At 34.6% G+C, this 15748-nt stretch overlaps 1 protein-coding gene across 3 annotated transcripts in view; it reads left to right on the forward strand.

Annotated features, from left to right (window-relative positions):
- Nucleotides 1-15748, forward strand: part of DDX4 (DEAD-box helicase 4) — a 66648-nt gene that overhangs the window by 17241 nt on the left and 33659 nt on the right. For all 3 annotated transcript variants that reach the window (XM_070045080.1, XM_060295420.1, XM_060295419.1), the window contains exons 3-5: nt 8579-8656; nt 11512-11589; nt 13852-13902. In XM_070045080.1, coding sequence (XP_069901181.1) covers nt 8579-8656; nt 11512-11589; nt 13852-13902 — 207 coding nt within the window. The remainder of the gene's footprint in view (nt 1-8578; nt 8657-11511; nt 11590-13851; nt 13903-15748) is intronic.

The raw sequence follows: 15748 nt of genomic DNA on the forward strand, positions 1-15748 counted from the left end.
ATTCCACATATATGTGTTAATATACGATATTTGTTTTTCTCTTTCTGACTTACTTCACTCTGTGTGACAGTCTCTAGGTCCATCCGTGTCTGTACAGATGACCCCATTTCATTCCTTTTTACGGCTGAGTAATATTCCATTATATATATATGTACCACATCTTCTTTATCCATTCCTCTGTTGATGGACATTTAGGTTGCTTCCATGTCTTGGCTGTTGCTGATAGTGCTGCAGTGAACATTAGGGTGCATGTGTCTTTTTGAATTATGGTTTTCTCTGGGTATATGCCCAGTGTTGGGATTGTTGGGTCATATGGTAGTTCTATTTTTAGTTTTTTAAGGCATCTCCATACTGTTCTCCATAGTGGTTATATCAATTGGATTTTTTTTTTTTAACTTGAACTAACTTTGTGTTCCTAGGATAAGTTTCTAGGATAAATTCATTCCTTGGATAAATATAGTTATTTTATTGCAGTATTGGATGAAATTAGGTGTTTTATTTAGCACTTTTTGAATTATATAAGATTGGCCTGGGGCTTCTCTGGTGGTGCAGTGGTTGAGAGTCTGCCTGCCGATGCAGGGCATGTGGGTTCGTGCCCCGGTCCGGGAAGATCCCACATGCCGCGGAGCGGCTAAGCCTGTGAGCCATGGCCGCTGAGCCTGCGCGTCCGGAGCCTGTGCTCCGCGATGGGAGAGGCCACAACAGTGAGAGGCCCGCGTACCGCAAAAAAAAAAAGAAAAAAGATTGACCTGTAGTTTTCTTTAAGTTGTTCTCATTTGATTCTGTTTTCAGGCTTTTCATTTAAAAGAAAAATAAGCTCTGGAACATGGAAATTACCTGCTTTTTATAAGTTTAGTAGAATTTGTCCACAGAAGAGTCTAGGCCAGGCCAGGTTCTTCTTGACTAAATAATTTTTTTTTATTGAAGCATAGTGTACACACAGATTCAGTATTTTTAATTGAGTAATATACATATCATAAATGTACAGGTCACTCCCTTGTAACCAGCACCCAGATCAAGAAACAATGCATTATAGGAGAACCCTAGAAGCCATCCTGTGTCTCCCTTCAAGGTACAATCCCTCTGTCAGGAGTAACTACTATTCTGATTTCTAACAGAGACAGGAAATCTTGGGAAGAGTATACAGAAACTTTAGTTGATTGAAAGGTATGTTAGTCTGTTTCTTGAGCCTAAAACTTTTCCTGTTGACTCTAAGGGCTTGCCATTTCTTATACACAAGTTACTTTCTTATGTATTTGAGTACCATTGCAACATTTGCTTTATATGTTGATTCACTATAGAGAATGAGTGAGTACTTTATTCCTTTTTCCATTTATGTCTTAGTGATATAGCTTGGGAACTACCAGTCTTAGACCAGTGCTGTTCATTAGGACTTTCTGCAAGGATGCAGATATTCTCTAGTTGTACTGCATTTGGCTGTTGAACTACAATTTATATTTGATTGTTGAGCACTTGAAACATGACTAACATGACTTGTGCAACCGAGTAACTGAATTTTTGATTCTATTTAATTTTAATTAATTTTGAAGTTAAATAGTCACATGTGGCTAGGCACTACTGTATTATACAGCATAGCTTTAAAATTTGAGCCAGCTAAGGCATGGCTATTCTCATCTTGTATATTTGGGGAGAGCCTGGCAAACATTAGAAACTAGTGTTTGGAAAATTGTTAATTTTTCTGGCTGTGTCCTTGCCTGGAATGTTCTTGTCCTTGTAATGTCCCCTTCCCTTTTCTCTTTACCAAAAGCAAAGCTACTTCTTACTGTGATGCTGAAATTGGTACTTCCTTCATGAGGAGTCCCTTGAATGTTGGAGCAGTTAGATTTTTGAATAGATCTTCTTAAGTTAGCTTTGAGCTTTCCGTCATCTGAGAGCATCTGAGCTTTACCTATTTACTACCACCTGGAACTCAGAAGCCTTTAGGTTGCTTGATGAAATGTTTAGCCTGATCAAGAGAGAAGGAAACTAGTATGAATTGTGATACCAGAATATAGCTAGAGGAGGAATGTACAGAGGAGGGATATGTGACTTAAATGTCTTTTAGCATTTTTTATTTTTGAAAGGTTTTTTTTACCCTAATATGTGGCAACTAGTGACAGTAAGAATTCAAAGAATAATTGTTACCTTGTGACTTTATTTTATTGATAGAACTTTTATTGAAGGACTTTTCATAAAAAGAAATACCTACTATATTAAAAATGTCACATTTGCAAATTATAAAGCTTCATAAATGTTTTGAACTACCACCCATTTTTAAGAACACTACTAATATTGTTATATTGTTTATGTATTATTTTCCTGTTCTGTTGTCCAGTCCACATCCTGCGTTGTTTCTTTCCCTTCCTTTTCAAAAAAAAGCTTTATCACATACGTATGTCTCCCCAAACACTATATTTAAGTTTGCTTCTTTAAGTTTTACAAAAATGGTGCTGTACCATAAATAGTTTTTGTTCCGCAATTTGGATTTTTCACTCAGTATTCTTTCTTTATTCTTTATCTGTGTTGCCAGTTCTTGTAGTTCATTTATAATTATAATCTGCTGTGTGAATCTATCATATATATAATACTATATAATATAGAACACAGTGTATGTAAAACTGTTGTGTGACTATATACCACATATTTTAATTCATTTCTTGGTGCACATTTGAGTTGTTTCCTTTTTTATTGTTATGAACAAAGCTGCCATGAACATCTCTTTTTTTCCTTGTTTGCTAAGTATATGTTTTCAGTCGTGAATGGTGTTGAATTGTATTATTTACTTTAATCTGTGGGGATAATTAGTTTTTTCTTTTCTAATCTGTTAAGGTTGTTAATTACCTTTTTAGATGTTCTGATGTTAAAATACCCTTGCATATTGGAATAAACCCAACTTGGTCATAGTGTTTTATCTGTTCAGTTACTGTTGGGCTTGATTCGCTAATATGTGTTTTTGAGATTTTGTATCTACTTAAGAGTAAGAGGGGTTTATAATTTTCTTCTGTCTTGTCATATCAAAATTACGATGGCCTTGTGGAATGAGTTGGGGTATAATTCCTCTTTCTATTTTCTGGTGGACTTGTATAACATTGGAATGATTTGTTCTTTGAGAGTTTGGTAGAATTCACCTGTGAAACTACATTTAGGTGTGATGCAGAGATTTAAGTACTGGTTCAGTTTCTTAGGACAATTTTGTTTGTTTTTATTGCTTCTTGAGTCTGTTTTGATGAGTTAATTTTCTTGGAACTTTTCTGTTTAAGTTTTAAATTTAGTAGTATGAAGTCGTTCATGGTAATTTTTATTTTATTGTGGTAAAAAGCATATAACATGAGAGTTATTCTCTTAAACTTTTAAGTGTACAGTATTACTGTTAACTACAAGCACAGTGTTCAGCAGAACTCTAGAAACTTTTTTATCTTACATAATTGAAACCTTATATCCATTTAACAGCACCTCTCGCTGTTTTTGAGGTTATTTCCTTTTTAAAAAAATTCCAAATACTGTTCAGTTATGTCTTTTCTTTCTTTCCCTTCCCCTTGCCTCCATCAGACTTCTAGTGATTTGTCACTCTGGCAAGTCTTTATTGGTTTCTTTAAAAAAATTTTTTTTTAATTGAAGTATAGTTGACTTAAATGTTGTGTTAGTTTCTGGTATACAGCAAAGTGATTCAGTTATACATATATATACATACATATGTTCTTTTCAGATTCTTTTCCATTATAGTTTATTACAAGATCCTGAATATAGTTCCCTGTGTTATACACTAGGACCTTGTTGTCTATTTTATATACAGTAGTTTGTATCTGCTAATCCCAAACTCCTAATTTATCCCTCCCTCCCCTTTTCCCTTTGGTAACCATAAATTTGTTTTTATGTCTGTGAGTCTGTTTCTGTTTTTTAAATAAGTTCATTTGTATCATTTTTTTAAGATTTCACATATAAGGGATATCATATGATATTTGTCTTTCTTTTTCTGACTTCACTTAGTATGATAATCTCTGGGTCCATCCATGTTGCTGCAGATGGCATTATTTCAGTCTTTTTTATGACTGAGCAGTATTCCATTGTACATATATGCCACATCTTCTTTATCCATTCATCTGTTGATGGACATTTAGGTTGCTTCCAAGTCTTGGCTATTGTAAATAGTGCTGCTATGAACATTGGGGTGTATGTATCATTTTGAATTAGAGTTTTCTCCAGATATATGCCCAGGAGTGAGATTGCTGGATCATATGGTAACTTTATTTTTAGTTTTTTAAGGAACCTCCATACTGTTTTCCAGAATGGCTGCACCAGTTTACATTCCCACCAGCAGTATAGGAGGGTTCCCTTTTCTCCACACCCTCTCCAGCATTTATTATTTGTAAACTTCTAAATGATGGCCATTCTGACCCATGTGAGGTGATGCCTCATTATAGTTTTGATTTGCATTTCTCAGATAATTAGCAATGTTGAGCATCTTTTCATGTGCCTATTGGCCATCTGTATGTCTTCTTTGGAGAAATGTCTATTTAGGTGTTCTGCTCATTTTTTGATTGGGTTGTTTGTTATTGAGTTGTTTGTATGAGCTGTTTGAAAATTAATCCCTGGTCGTTCACATCATCAGCAAATATTTTCTCCCAGTCCATAGGTTGTCTTTTCATTTTTTTTACGGTTTCCTTTGCTGTGCAAAAGCTTGTAAGTTTGATTAGGTCCCATTTGCTTATTTTTGCTTTTATTTCTATTGACTTGGGAGAGTGATCTAAGAAAACATTGGTAAGATTATTTCAGAGAATGTTTTGCCTGTGTTCTCTTTTAGGAGTTTTTGATGTGATTTGAAAAGGGATTTTTTTTTTAAAACTTTCCCTTTCTGGTATTTCATTGTTAGTGTAAAGAAATGCAACAGATTTATGTATGTTAATCTTGTTCTGCTACTTTGCTGAATTTGTTTATCAGTTCTAGTAGTTTTTGTGTGGAGTCTTTAGGGTGTTCTATATATATTATGTCATCTGCATATAATGACAGTGTTACCTCTCCCTTTCCAATTTGGATATCTTTTATTTCTTTTTCTTGTCTGATTGCTGTGGCTAGGACTTTCAATACTATGTTGAATGGAAGTGGTGAGAGTGGGCATACTTGTCCTGTTCCAAATTTTAGCGTGAAGGTGTTGTTTTTCACTGTTGAGTATTATGTTGGCTGTGGGTTTGTCATAAATTGCTTTTGTTATGCTTAGGTATGTTCCCTCCATACCCACTTTGGTAAGAGTTTTTTAAATCATGAATGGGTGTTGAATTTTATCAAATGCTTTTCCTGAGTCTATTGAGATGATCATGTGGTTTTTGTCTTTTGTTTTGTTGATGTGGTATGTCACATTGATTTTGTATGTGTTGAACCATTCTTGTGACCCTGGGATGAATCCAGCTTGATCATGGTGTATGATCCTTCTTATGTGTTGTTTGGATTCGGTTTGCTAATATTTTGTTGAGAATTTTTGCATCTATATTTGTCAAAGGTACTAGCCTATAATTTTCTTTTTTGGTAGTGTCTTTGTCTGGTATCAGGGTGATGGTGGCTTCATAAAATCACTTTGGGAGTATTCCCTCTTCTCAGTCTTTTGGAAGAGTTCAAGAAAGATTGGTACAAGTTCTTCTTTGTATGTTTGATAGAATTCTCCAGTGAAGCCATCCAGTCCTGGACTTTTGTTTGCAGGGAGTTTTTAAATTACAGTTTCTATTTCACTTACAGTGATCAGTCTGTTCAAATTATCTGTTTTGTCTTGATTCAGTTTTGGTGGGCTGTATGTTTCTAGAAACTTGTCCATTTCTTCTAGGTTGTCCAATTTGTTGGCATATAATAGTCTATAGTATTCTCTTATTTTTTTTTGTATTTCTGCAGTGTTAGTTGGTATTTATCCTCTTTCATTTCTTACTTTGTTTATTTTGGGTCCTCTGTCTCTTCTTCTTGGTGAGCCTGGCCAGAGGTTTCTTGATTTTGTTTATCATTTCAAAAAAACCAGATCTTGGTTTTATTGATTTTTTCTTTTTTTTTTCTTTTTGTAGTACACGGGCCTCTCACTGTTGTGGCCTCTCCCATTGCGGAGCACACGCTCCGGACGTGCAGGCTCAGCGGCCATGGCTCACGGGCCCAGCCGCTCCGCGGCATGTGGGATCTTCCCGAACCGGGGCACGAACCTGTGTCCCCTGCATCGGCAGGCGGACTCTTAACCACTGTGCCACCAGGGAAGCCCTCTGTTGTTTTTTTAATCTCTGTTTTATTTATTTCCTCTTTGATCTATATTATTTCTCTCCTTGTGACTGTAGTTTTTGTTCTTCTTTTTCTAATTCTTTTAGATGGTAGGTTAGGTTGCTTGTTTGAGAGTTTTTCTTGTTTTTTGAGGAAGGCCTATATCACAATAAACTTCCCTCTTAGATTTTGTGTGTTTGTGTTTTTGTTGTCATTTGTCTCAAGGTATTTTTAAAATTTACTCTTTGATCTCATTGTTGACCCATTGGTTTTTGTCATAGCATGTTGTTTAGTCTCCTTGTAATCATTTTTTTCTTGTTTCTCTTTCTGTGATTGATTTCTGGTTTCATGCCATTGTGGTCAGAAAAGATGCTTGAAATAATTTCTGTCATCTAAAACGTGTTGAGGCTTGTTTTGTGTCCTGGTATGGGTCTAACCTAGAGAATGTTCCACGTGTGCTTGGAAAGAATGTGTAGTGTGTATATATTTTGACCGTAATGTCCTGAAAATATCAATTAAGTCTAATTGTTCTATTGTGTCATTTAGGACCTCTGTTGTCTTATTGATTTTCAGTCTGGAAGATCTGTCCGTTGATGTCAGTGGGGTGTTAAAGTCTCCTACTATTATTGTATTCCCATCCATTTCTCCCTTTATGTCTGTTAGTATTTGTTTTATGTATTTAGATGCTCCTACATTGGCTGTATATATGTTAATGAGTGTAATATCCTCTTCTTGTATTGATCCTTTTATCATTATATAGTGTCCTTCTTTAGCTTTCTTTATGGCTTTTGTTTTAAAGTTGATTTTGTCTGATATGAGTATTGCTACCCCCACTTTCTTGTCATTTTCATTTGCATGAAATATCTTTTTTCCATCTCCTCACTTTCAGTCTATGTGTGTCCTCCATCCTAAAGTGGGTTATTGGTTTCCTAAAGAGCTAGGTTTTGGTTTTGTTGAGCCGCTATTATATGTTTGTTTCTCCTATTTCATTAATTTCTGCTCTTATCATTTTTTTCCTCCTTTACTTTTGTGTGATTTATTTTGTTCTTTTTCTAACATTCCTATTAGTTGAGATGGCTGTTTAGCTCATTAATTTTGAGTTCTTTTTTTTTTTTGAGTTCCTTTTTTTTGTATAAAAATTTAAGTTCTGATATATGTCATTTTTATCATACAATTCTAAGTATTTCTAAAGTTCCATTGTAATTTTTTTCTTTGCACTATGTTATATAGAAGTGTTTTAGAAATACATTTCCAAATGTAAGAGGATTTTAATCAAGTTTTTTTGGTATTTAATAATTTCTAATTTTTTTAAATTGACGTATACTTGAGTTATAATACCATATTAGTTTCAGGTATATAACAGTGATTTGATTTTTTTTGGGTTACACACCATACAAAGTTAATATAAGACATTGACTATATTTTCTGTGCTATACATTACATCCCTGTAACTTATTTATTTTATAACTGGTAGTTCGTACCTCTTAATCCCCTTCACCTATTTCGTACCTTCCCCCACCCCTCTCCCATCTGGCAAACCACTATTTGTTTTCTGTATCTGTTACTCTTTTCTGTTTTGTGTATTTGTTTGCTTGTTTTGTTTTTTAGATTTCACATATAAGTGAAAATATACAGTATTTGTCTTTCTTTTGGTAACTTCCAAATTGATTGCATTGCAATTAGAGAATTTTGTGTATATGATATTGATTTTTGAAATTGTTGAATTTGCATTTTGGCCTTCCATGTGGCCAGTTTTTATGAACATTCTATTGTTGAATGTCAACTTCTTTAATGTTTTTAGTTCTGTGAATGTGCACAGTGTTCTGTGAATGACTGTAATTTACCTGTTCTCCTTTGATTTTTTTTTTGGCTATTATAGGCAATGCTTATAAAAACATCTTTGTGTGTATCTGTTACCATCTGAGTATATCCACAGGGAAAATCATACTAGTATACTTCCAAAAAGTATTTTCTTTTAAAATCAATCAAGATTGATCCAGTTTATAGTTTCAATATTGTATATGATTTGTGCTTGTTTCGCTATGTCCTTGATTAGTCTCAGTATTAGCAAACTGTTTTCCAGTCAGTTGTGGTTGAGAAAATTATATTCTTTTTTTGATTTCCAATTTCTTTGGAAAGTGAGAGACGCTTTTTTTTTCTTTCTTTCTTTTGGAGAGAAAGAAAGAATGGGCTTATTCATAGCCCATTTTTCTACTAGGCTTTTCATCTTTCTTAGTGCTATATAAAATTCTTCCTTTGCCACGTGGATGGCACTTTGAGAAGGTTTAAAGTTTGCTTACCACCAAGGTATTTTTTTGTTATTTTGACTTGCTTCAAATGTTATTTGCTTTAGAAATGGATGATGGATCTTCTCGAAGAGATCATTTCATGAGAAGCAGATTTGCCGCTGGGAGGAGTTTGGGAAACAGGGGTAAGTATCTTTCCCTAATCTTCTGTTAGATAGTTTTGAATAGTGGAATGAATAGAGGCCTTTATGGCTGTTTAGTGCAAGGTAAAATCTTTTATAACTTAGTGTACAGTAGACTTTGTTGGGATAATGAGTTTTTTTTTTTGATGTCTGTTATTTTTTGCTGCTTTACTTTTTTTTTTTTTTGCGGTACGCGGGCCTCTTACTGCCGCGGCCTCTCCTGCTGCAGAGCACAGGCTCCGGACGCGCAGGCCCAGCGGCCATGGCTCACGGGCCCAGCTGCTCTGCGGCACGTGGGATCCTCCTGGACCGGGGCATGAACCCGTGTCCCCTGCATTGGCAGGCAGACTCTCAACCACTGCGCCACCAGGGAAGCCCGCTGCTTTACTTTTTTTAAGATAGTAGGCAGTAGTTAAATTGATTAGATAGATTGGTTAAAGAGAGTTGCTTCCCAGAGCTTCTTCAGGTGTTGGTGATTATTGTTCCCAACAATTGGCATAGGAGGAATGTTTGTAAAAGCTCCAAAGATTATGGTGTGAAGGACTTCTTTCTTAAGTTTTATATTTCTCAAGAAGAGGAAGTATGGAAAGCAGTTCTGTTAACTCATTAGTATTAAGAGGTTGTTTTCCAAAAATTGGAATTTTTTGTTGTTACTTTTAGAACAACCAGTGCTAGATTTGACAGATAATGACCCAGCAAAATACCTTCCTCCAGTCCATTTGATATTAAAATGCTGAAAATATTCTGCACTATGTTTTATTATAGTGCAACAAAATATTTATTATTAGAACCTCAAATTAAATGGTCATATGGATTTTTAAATCAATTTATTTCTTTTATGGGATGCCGTAAGCTAGGGTTAATTGGCAGTTTTAAATATACACGACACTTATTCTTGAATTTATTATTATTTTTTGAAAAACGTCAATCCTTCTAGATATTTTTATTCATTGGAAACTAAAGGTTGATGCGTGTATTTCATTTGCCACTTGGAAAATTTAATATTTTTAGATACAGTTAACATAAATGTGAACTTTTATGTTTTGACATGTTTCTGCTACTAATGGAAATAATTTATTTGTTAAATATGTCTATATACATTTTGTTTTTTAAGCCTGCATATTAAGTAAGAGTCGTTGATGATTTGGAGCATGTAGTTGTGCTAAGAGGTTGAAGTGTGGGTTTTGTTTGCTACTACTAAGATTAGAAATACAAATACCTTAATATTATACTCAGGGAACTATTTAATATTTAGATATATTTTAAAATCCTAATTTAGAATGGGTTATAACTTTTTGATGAAGACTTCTAAACATTGTTGAATAAAGCCTTTTTAAATGAGAAAGCCATCACTGAGAGAGACTTTACTATAAATTGTTAATTCCATATGTTGTAGGTTGAAATACATTAAATTTCTGATCAAAACTCTTTGTAAATGTTAATACTTTAAAAAGTTATCTTTGAAAAGAATCTGAAAAAGAATAAACATGTGTATGTATAACTGAATCACTTTGCTGTACACCTGAAACTAATGCATTATAAATCATCTGTACTCCAATAAAATTAAAAGAAAAAAAAGCTATCTTTAATACTACATATAATCCTGGAAATTCATAGAAGACCCATGAGTATAACCCTTTTCCCGAATGATCCATTTAACATTTTCGCTGTTTTCAATCTCTGTGATATTTGTTCTCAGAACTTGCATATCTAGTCACATGGTTTTGAAATTGACTCTTAATTGCTTAACATATATATTGATTAGCTTTTTATCTTCTGTGAAGTATGGCCTAAAAAGCCTTAACTTCCTGAATCACACACTTCTTTAGAATCTGATGAAAATACTGATAGTTGCATATATGCAATTTTGCATTTGGCATTAGGAGTTTCACAGATCCCTTAACTCCTCTGAACTAGGATATTACAGATGGAGGTAAGACAGTTTATGAGGATCACAAGATAATGATAGTTAATCCCAATGATAGTTTGAAGTGGCAGTTTATGATGTTTTGGATGTCTGTTCTAAGTTTTTGTTTTAAATACCTGTGCTGCTTGCCATAGCAACTCTGCCCTCAAAATTCTTAATTTAGTGGTAGAGAAACACATGGAAAGAAATATTGCTAAAAAAGAGATACACATAGTGTATTGTGGGAATGTGACTGAAGGATTGACTATGGCTGGAGGACTGAAGGAGGACTTCACTGAAGAGGTGGCTTTTGAACCCGGCTTTTGAAGAGTGAAAAGAATTTTGCTAGGAAAAATATGGGAAGTTGTTTTATGAATTAAAATGTTGGGTGTTCAGAGCCATGTAGTGGGGGATAAAGCTAATAAGGCTGATATGAGGACATACTATGGAGGGGTGGGAGGTAAAGGGGAGTGGTATTCATGGCATTTTTTTCTTTATTATGTAGTCCCTTCCTAATTTTAATTTTAAAAAGTGGAAAGACTGAGAGCGACTGAAGTATTAGAAAAATGAATAAGTAACAGAATAATTACAGGACAGCAGTGTAAAATTTTCAGTAGCAATGACTTTCACATAGGGGTATAATGTAAATAGCTATCAGGGTGAGGTTTCAATATATAGAAAATCAGAGTTGAATTTCTTGATTAAAGGTCACTAGTAAAATAACACCTAGTAGACAGTTGTATTTCACCAATAGTATATTTGTTTTTACTTTGGTGTAATTTAATGATTTTAAAAAGTTGCAGGTGTATTTTATCTTTATAAGTTCCTGTACTACTCTCTCCCTGTCCTTGGGAGTTCCCTTAACCCACAGATTCATTTAATTCCTAGTTATTGATGGCACACTTGATTTTGTATGTTGAAGAGTTTTTTAACTTTCTCTGAACTTTTTCAGATCCTGGCGAGTCTAATACAAGAGAGAATACATCCACAGTGGGTGGCTTTAGAGTTGGAAGGAGTTTTGGAAACAGAGGTAACCTGCTTATGATATCTTACAATCAAAACTTAAGTGACCCCAAGTTTTATAGTCTTTGAATTCTGTTTCCCTTTAATATACATAGAAAGTGTGTGCCTTTCCCAAGACTTTGTGGAGATCACAAGGGAGTGCTTTCACTTTCCTAGTCATAGTTTAGAGCAGCAGTTTATGCTGCTTATGCTGCTTTGGATGTGTCTGCTACTCTATTTCGCTTTTTTTTTTTTCTTTTTAATAGCCATGCTACTTGCTGCAACATCTCTTCAAATTGATTTACCCCACAGGTGAACCCCAGTTCTTTTCTACTATACTCATGACTTGCTTTCCCTGCTCCCACAAGCAAGAGATCTATCTTATACTTCCAAAGGTGAATCTGAGTCGCCATCTTTACTTGAGCAAAGAACGAGTAGAAGCTTTGAAATTACATTTTTTTCCATAAAAACTTTAAAAACTGTAAAGTAGAACTTAGGTAAGAGTTTAAGATCAAGACCAGTAGTGTGTAGGTGGAAGACTTTCTCAAGCATTTTGGAGACCCAGCACTTGACTTTTCTGGGAGAGGTGTATGGAGGGGAAGGGGCAATTGTAGAGGGCAGTAGAACGTAATCCTTTTCTGAACCAACTTCAAAGATTGCAAATATTTAAATGAATAAAATAACTCAAAATTCAAGTTTTGTGATATATAGTCATTTTGTAGGGATTATCTTTATTTTGAAATTACATATCTGTTCAAGGAAAAAGTATCATCCAATCATATATTGAGGTCAAAGGGTACTTATTTTTTATATGCTAATTGGGTATTAAATTTCCAAGAGGTTTAATGCTGGAGGGTACATAGGTTTGTTGAACCTGAGATGTTAAATGACTTTATATGTAGACATTTTGCATATATATGTATTTTTAAATTTATTTTTTATTTATTTACTTTTGGCTGTGTTGGGTCTTCATTGCTGCGCAGGCTTTCTCTAGTTGCAGTGAGCGGGGATTACTCTATTGCGGAGCATGGGCTCTAGGCGTGCGGACTTCAGTAGTCGTGGCACGAGGGCTCAGGAATTGTGGTTCGCGGGCTCTAGAGCACCGGTTCAGTAGTTGTGGCGCACAGGCTTAGTTGCTCCGCGGCATGTGGGATCTTCCCTGACCAGGGCTTGAACCCGTGTTGCCTGCATTGGCAGACGGATTCTTAACTACTGTGCCACCAGGGAAGTCCCTGCATATAAATTTAACATCTGTCAAACAGTAACTGATTGGTCTCTGTAGTACCAAAGCCATAATTTAATGTATTTTATTATTTAGGTTAGATACTAATTGATAGGCATTGCATATTAACATTAGTTTTTTGGTTTTTTTTTGCGACATGTGGGCCTCTCACTGTTGTGGCCCCTCCCGCTGCGGAGCACAGGCTCCAGACGCGCAGGCTCAGCGGCCATGGCTCACGGGCCCAGCCGCTCCGTGGCATGTGAGATGTTCCCGGACTGGGGCATGAACCCGTGTCCCCTGCATCAGCAGGAGGACTCTCAACCACTGCGCCACCAGGGAAGCCCTGACATTAGTTTTAACTTACATTATTCCCTGAGTATCTCTGCAGTAAAGATCATTTTATCAAGACTCAAATTTTTAAAATTTTATGAAATGTTTTGATGGATGCTTTTAAAATGAATTTTAGAGATATATCTATATGCTCCAGAGATGCATAAATCTGGAGATACAAGTTTTTATTAAATGAGAAATTTGAAAGCAGAGCTTGATGAAAGATTGTTTCTTTAAAATTTTATAAACAAAAAGAAGTTGGCAGAATTTCCTTGTTATTGAGAAGGGGAAAATTATTGAATATTGAATTATAATTTAGTTGTATTGTCCTCCAGCAGATGAAGAGATTACAAGTTAATTTATAAAGTTTAAAAAGTTTTTATATTTTGAATAGAAAGTACATAGTGGTTATAGTGATATATATACACACACAGAGCCATGTACGTATAGAGGAATATGTGACATTTGAGGTAATATAAGATTGGCTGGTATTTTAATAAACTGACACAGGAAGAAGTTGTCATACAATGTGTATGAATTCTCAGTCACTATTTATATATACAGTTGTATGTGGTTTATACTGTTTTAAAGGGGCATCAAGACTAGAAGTCCCTGTAAAGAGAGTGTTTCTTTGTTTCTATGTTTCTCTTTCTTTCTCTCTTTCTTTCTTTCTTCTACAAAGGTATAGGTAATTGTTGTTTTCAGAAATGTGCAAGTTTAATTTTATATTTTTTGTAGGTTTTTCAAATAACAAGTTTGAAGAAGGTGATAGCTCTGGTTTCTGGAGAGGTAAGTTCATTGTTTTTTGTAGTGACTTTAAGAATTTAGTGTCCAGAGTACATGCTAAAGAGAAACTAAGATTAATTATCTTAGTCTGTTCCAGTTCTATTTTATTTAAACCCATTTTATAAAGCAGCTATAGCCAGAGCCTTAACCAAGAGTTCAGCCATCCTAATTTGGCCTATTGTCACCTGCCTTAATTAATCTATAAAGTGCAACTTTTGAATGCTGTGCTTCCTTAAGAAAAAGAGGATAGTAGAAAGAGCAAGTCAAGAATCAGAACTTCAATAAAGATGTAAAAAAAAAAAAAGAATAGCTAAAACAATTTGTGAAGGAAGATTAAAATGGGAGGAATTAATCTACCCAATTTCAAGATTTTGCAGTAATGATGGAGGGTAGATACATAGATCAATGGAATGGAATAGAGAACCCAGAAATAGACTGACATAAATACATTTTACTTGTTTTTGACAGCAGTGCAAAAGCTATCAAGGAAGAATAGACTTTTCAAAAAATGGTACTGAAACAGTTGGACATCCCTCAACAAAAACAAACAAAAAATGAACCTTAACCTAAACCTCCACACCTTACATAAAAATTAAGTCAAAGTGGATCATAATCTTAAATGTAAAAGCAGGACATTTTTAGAAAAACAAATAGAAAATCTTTGGCATCTAGAACTAGGTGAATAATTCTTAGACTTGACACTGCAAGTATGATCAATAAAAGCAAAAACTGATAAATTGAATCTTATCAAAATGAGTTAAAAATGCTTCATAGAAGATCCTTTTAAGTGGATGAAAACTAAAATTACACAGTGGGAAAACATATGTGAAAATCCCATATGAGACAAATGACTTGTATCTATAATATACAAAGAACCCTCCAAACAACTTAAAAAAATCCAACTAGAAAATAGGCAGAAGACAGGAACAGACATTTCATGGAAGAGAATATACACATGGCAAAGAAGCACATGAAAAGATGCTCAACATCATTAGCCATTAGGGAAATGCAAATTAAGACCATAATGAGATATCAGAGAATAACTAAAATTAAAGTATAGTGACAACATCAAATGCTGGTGAGTACGTATAAAAATTATATCACATCACTGGTGGGAAAATAAAATGGTTTTAGCCACTCTGAAAAAAAAAAAACGAATCAGAATTCCAGTTTCATATATAAATATAGTTTGAGACATATAGGTCTTTATTCAGATTCATGAGACTGTGGATCACTGCTGAAATCAAAGACATTTCTGTCAAAGGTACTGACACTCTGGTTTGGAGGAATACAGAGAATGATGAGAATAGAGTAATGTTACCATAAGGTAGACTACAATAATTAACATTACTCTTCCAGGAGAGCCTGGTTGAGTAGATTTGGGTGAGGCCCTGGAACCTGTATTTAAAAAGCATCCCTGGTGACTCTGATGCCTCTTTTGTTTGGTAACCACTGATCTATGGAATCTTTATAACATAATACACTTCGGAGTTCCAAACTTTGTTTCATGTCCCTGCTCTGCTATCTGCTAGTTGAATAACATAGAGCGAGTTGCTTAATTTCTCGGAGCCACAATTTCCTCTTCTGTAGAATGGAGACCATTCATTTTGTAGCTTGATAGGCACACTAAATGAGAATGTGTGTAAAAGCACGAAGCTTAGTCCCAGACACATTCATGGTAACCAGTAAATGTCATCTATCTTCATTAAATATTTGAAACTTGATCTTTTTTTTTTTTTTTTTTTGAAACTTGATCTTAACTGTGATTCTCAAAATCAAAACCAAACCTAGACCTGATCACCTTAAAACCCTTTTGGAACATGGTGGGGTTTTAATATATCAGTTAAGA

This window comes from Globicephala melas, chromosome 3, assembly GCF_963455315.2.
Source record: "Globicephala melas chromosome 3, mGloMel1.2, whole genome shotgun sequence".
Lineage (NCBI taxonomy): Eukaryota > Metazoa > Chordata > Mammalia > Artiodactyla > Delphinidae > Globicephala > Globicephala melas.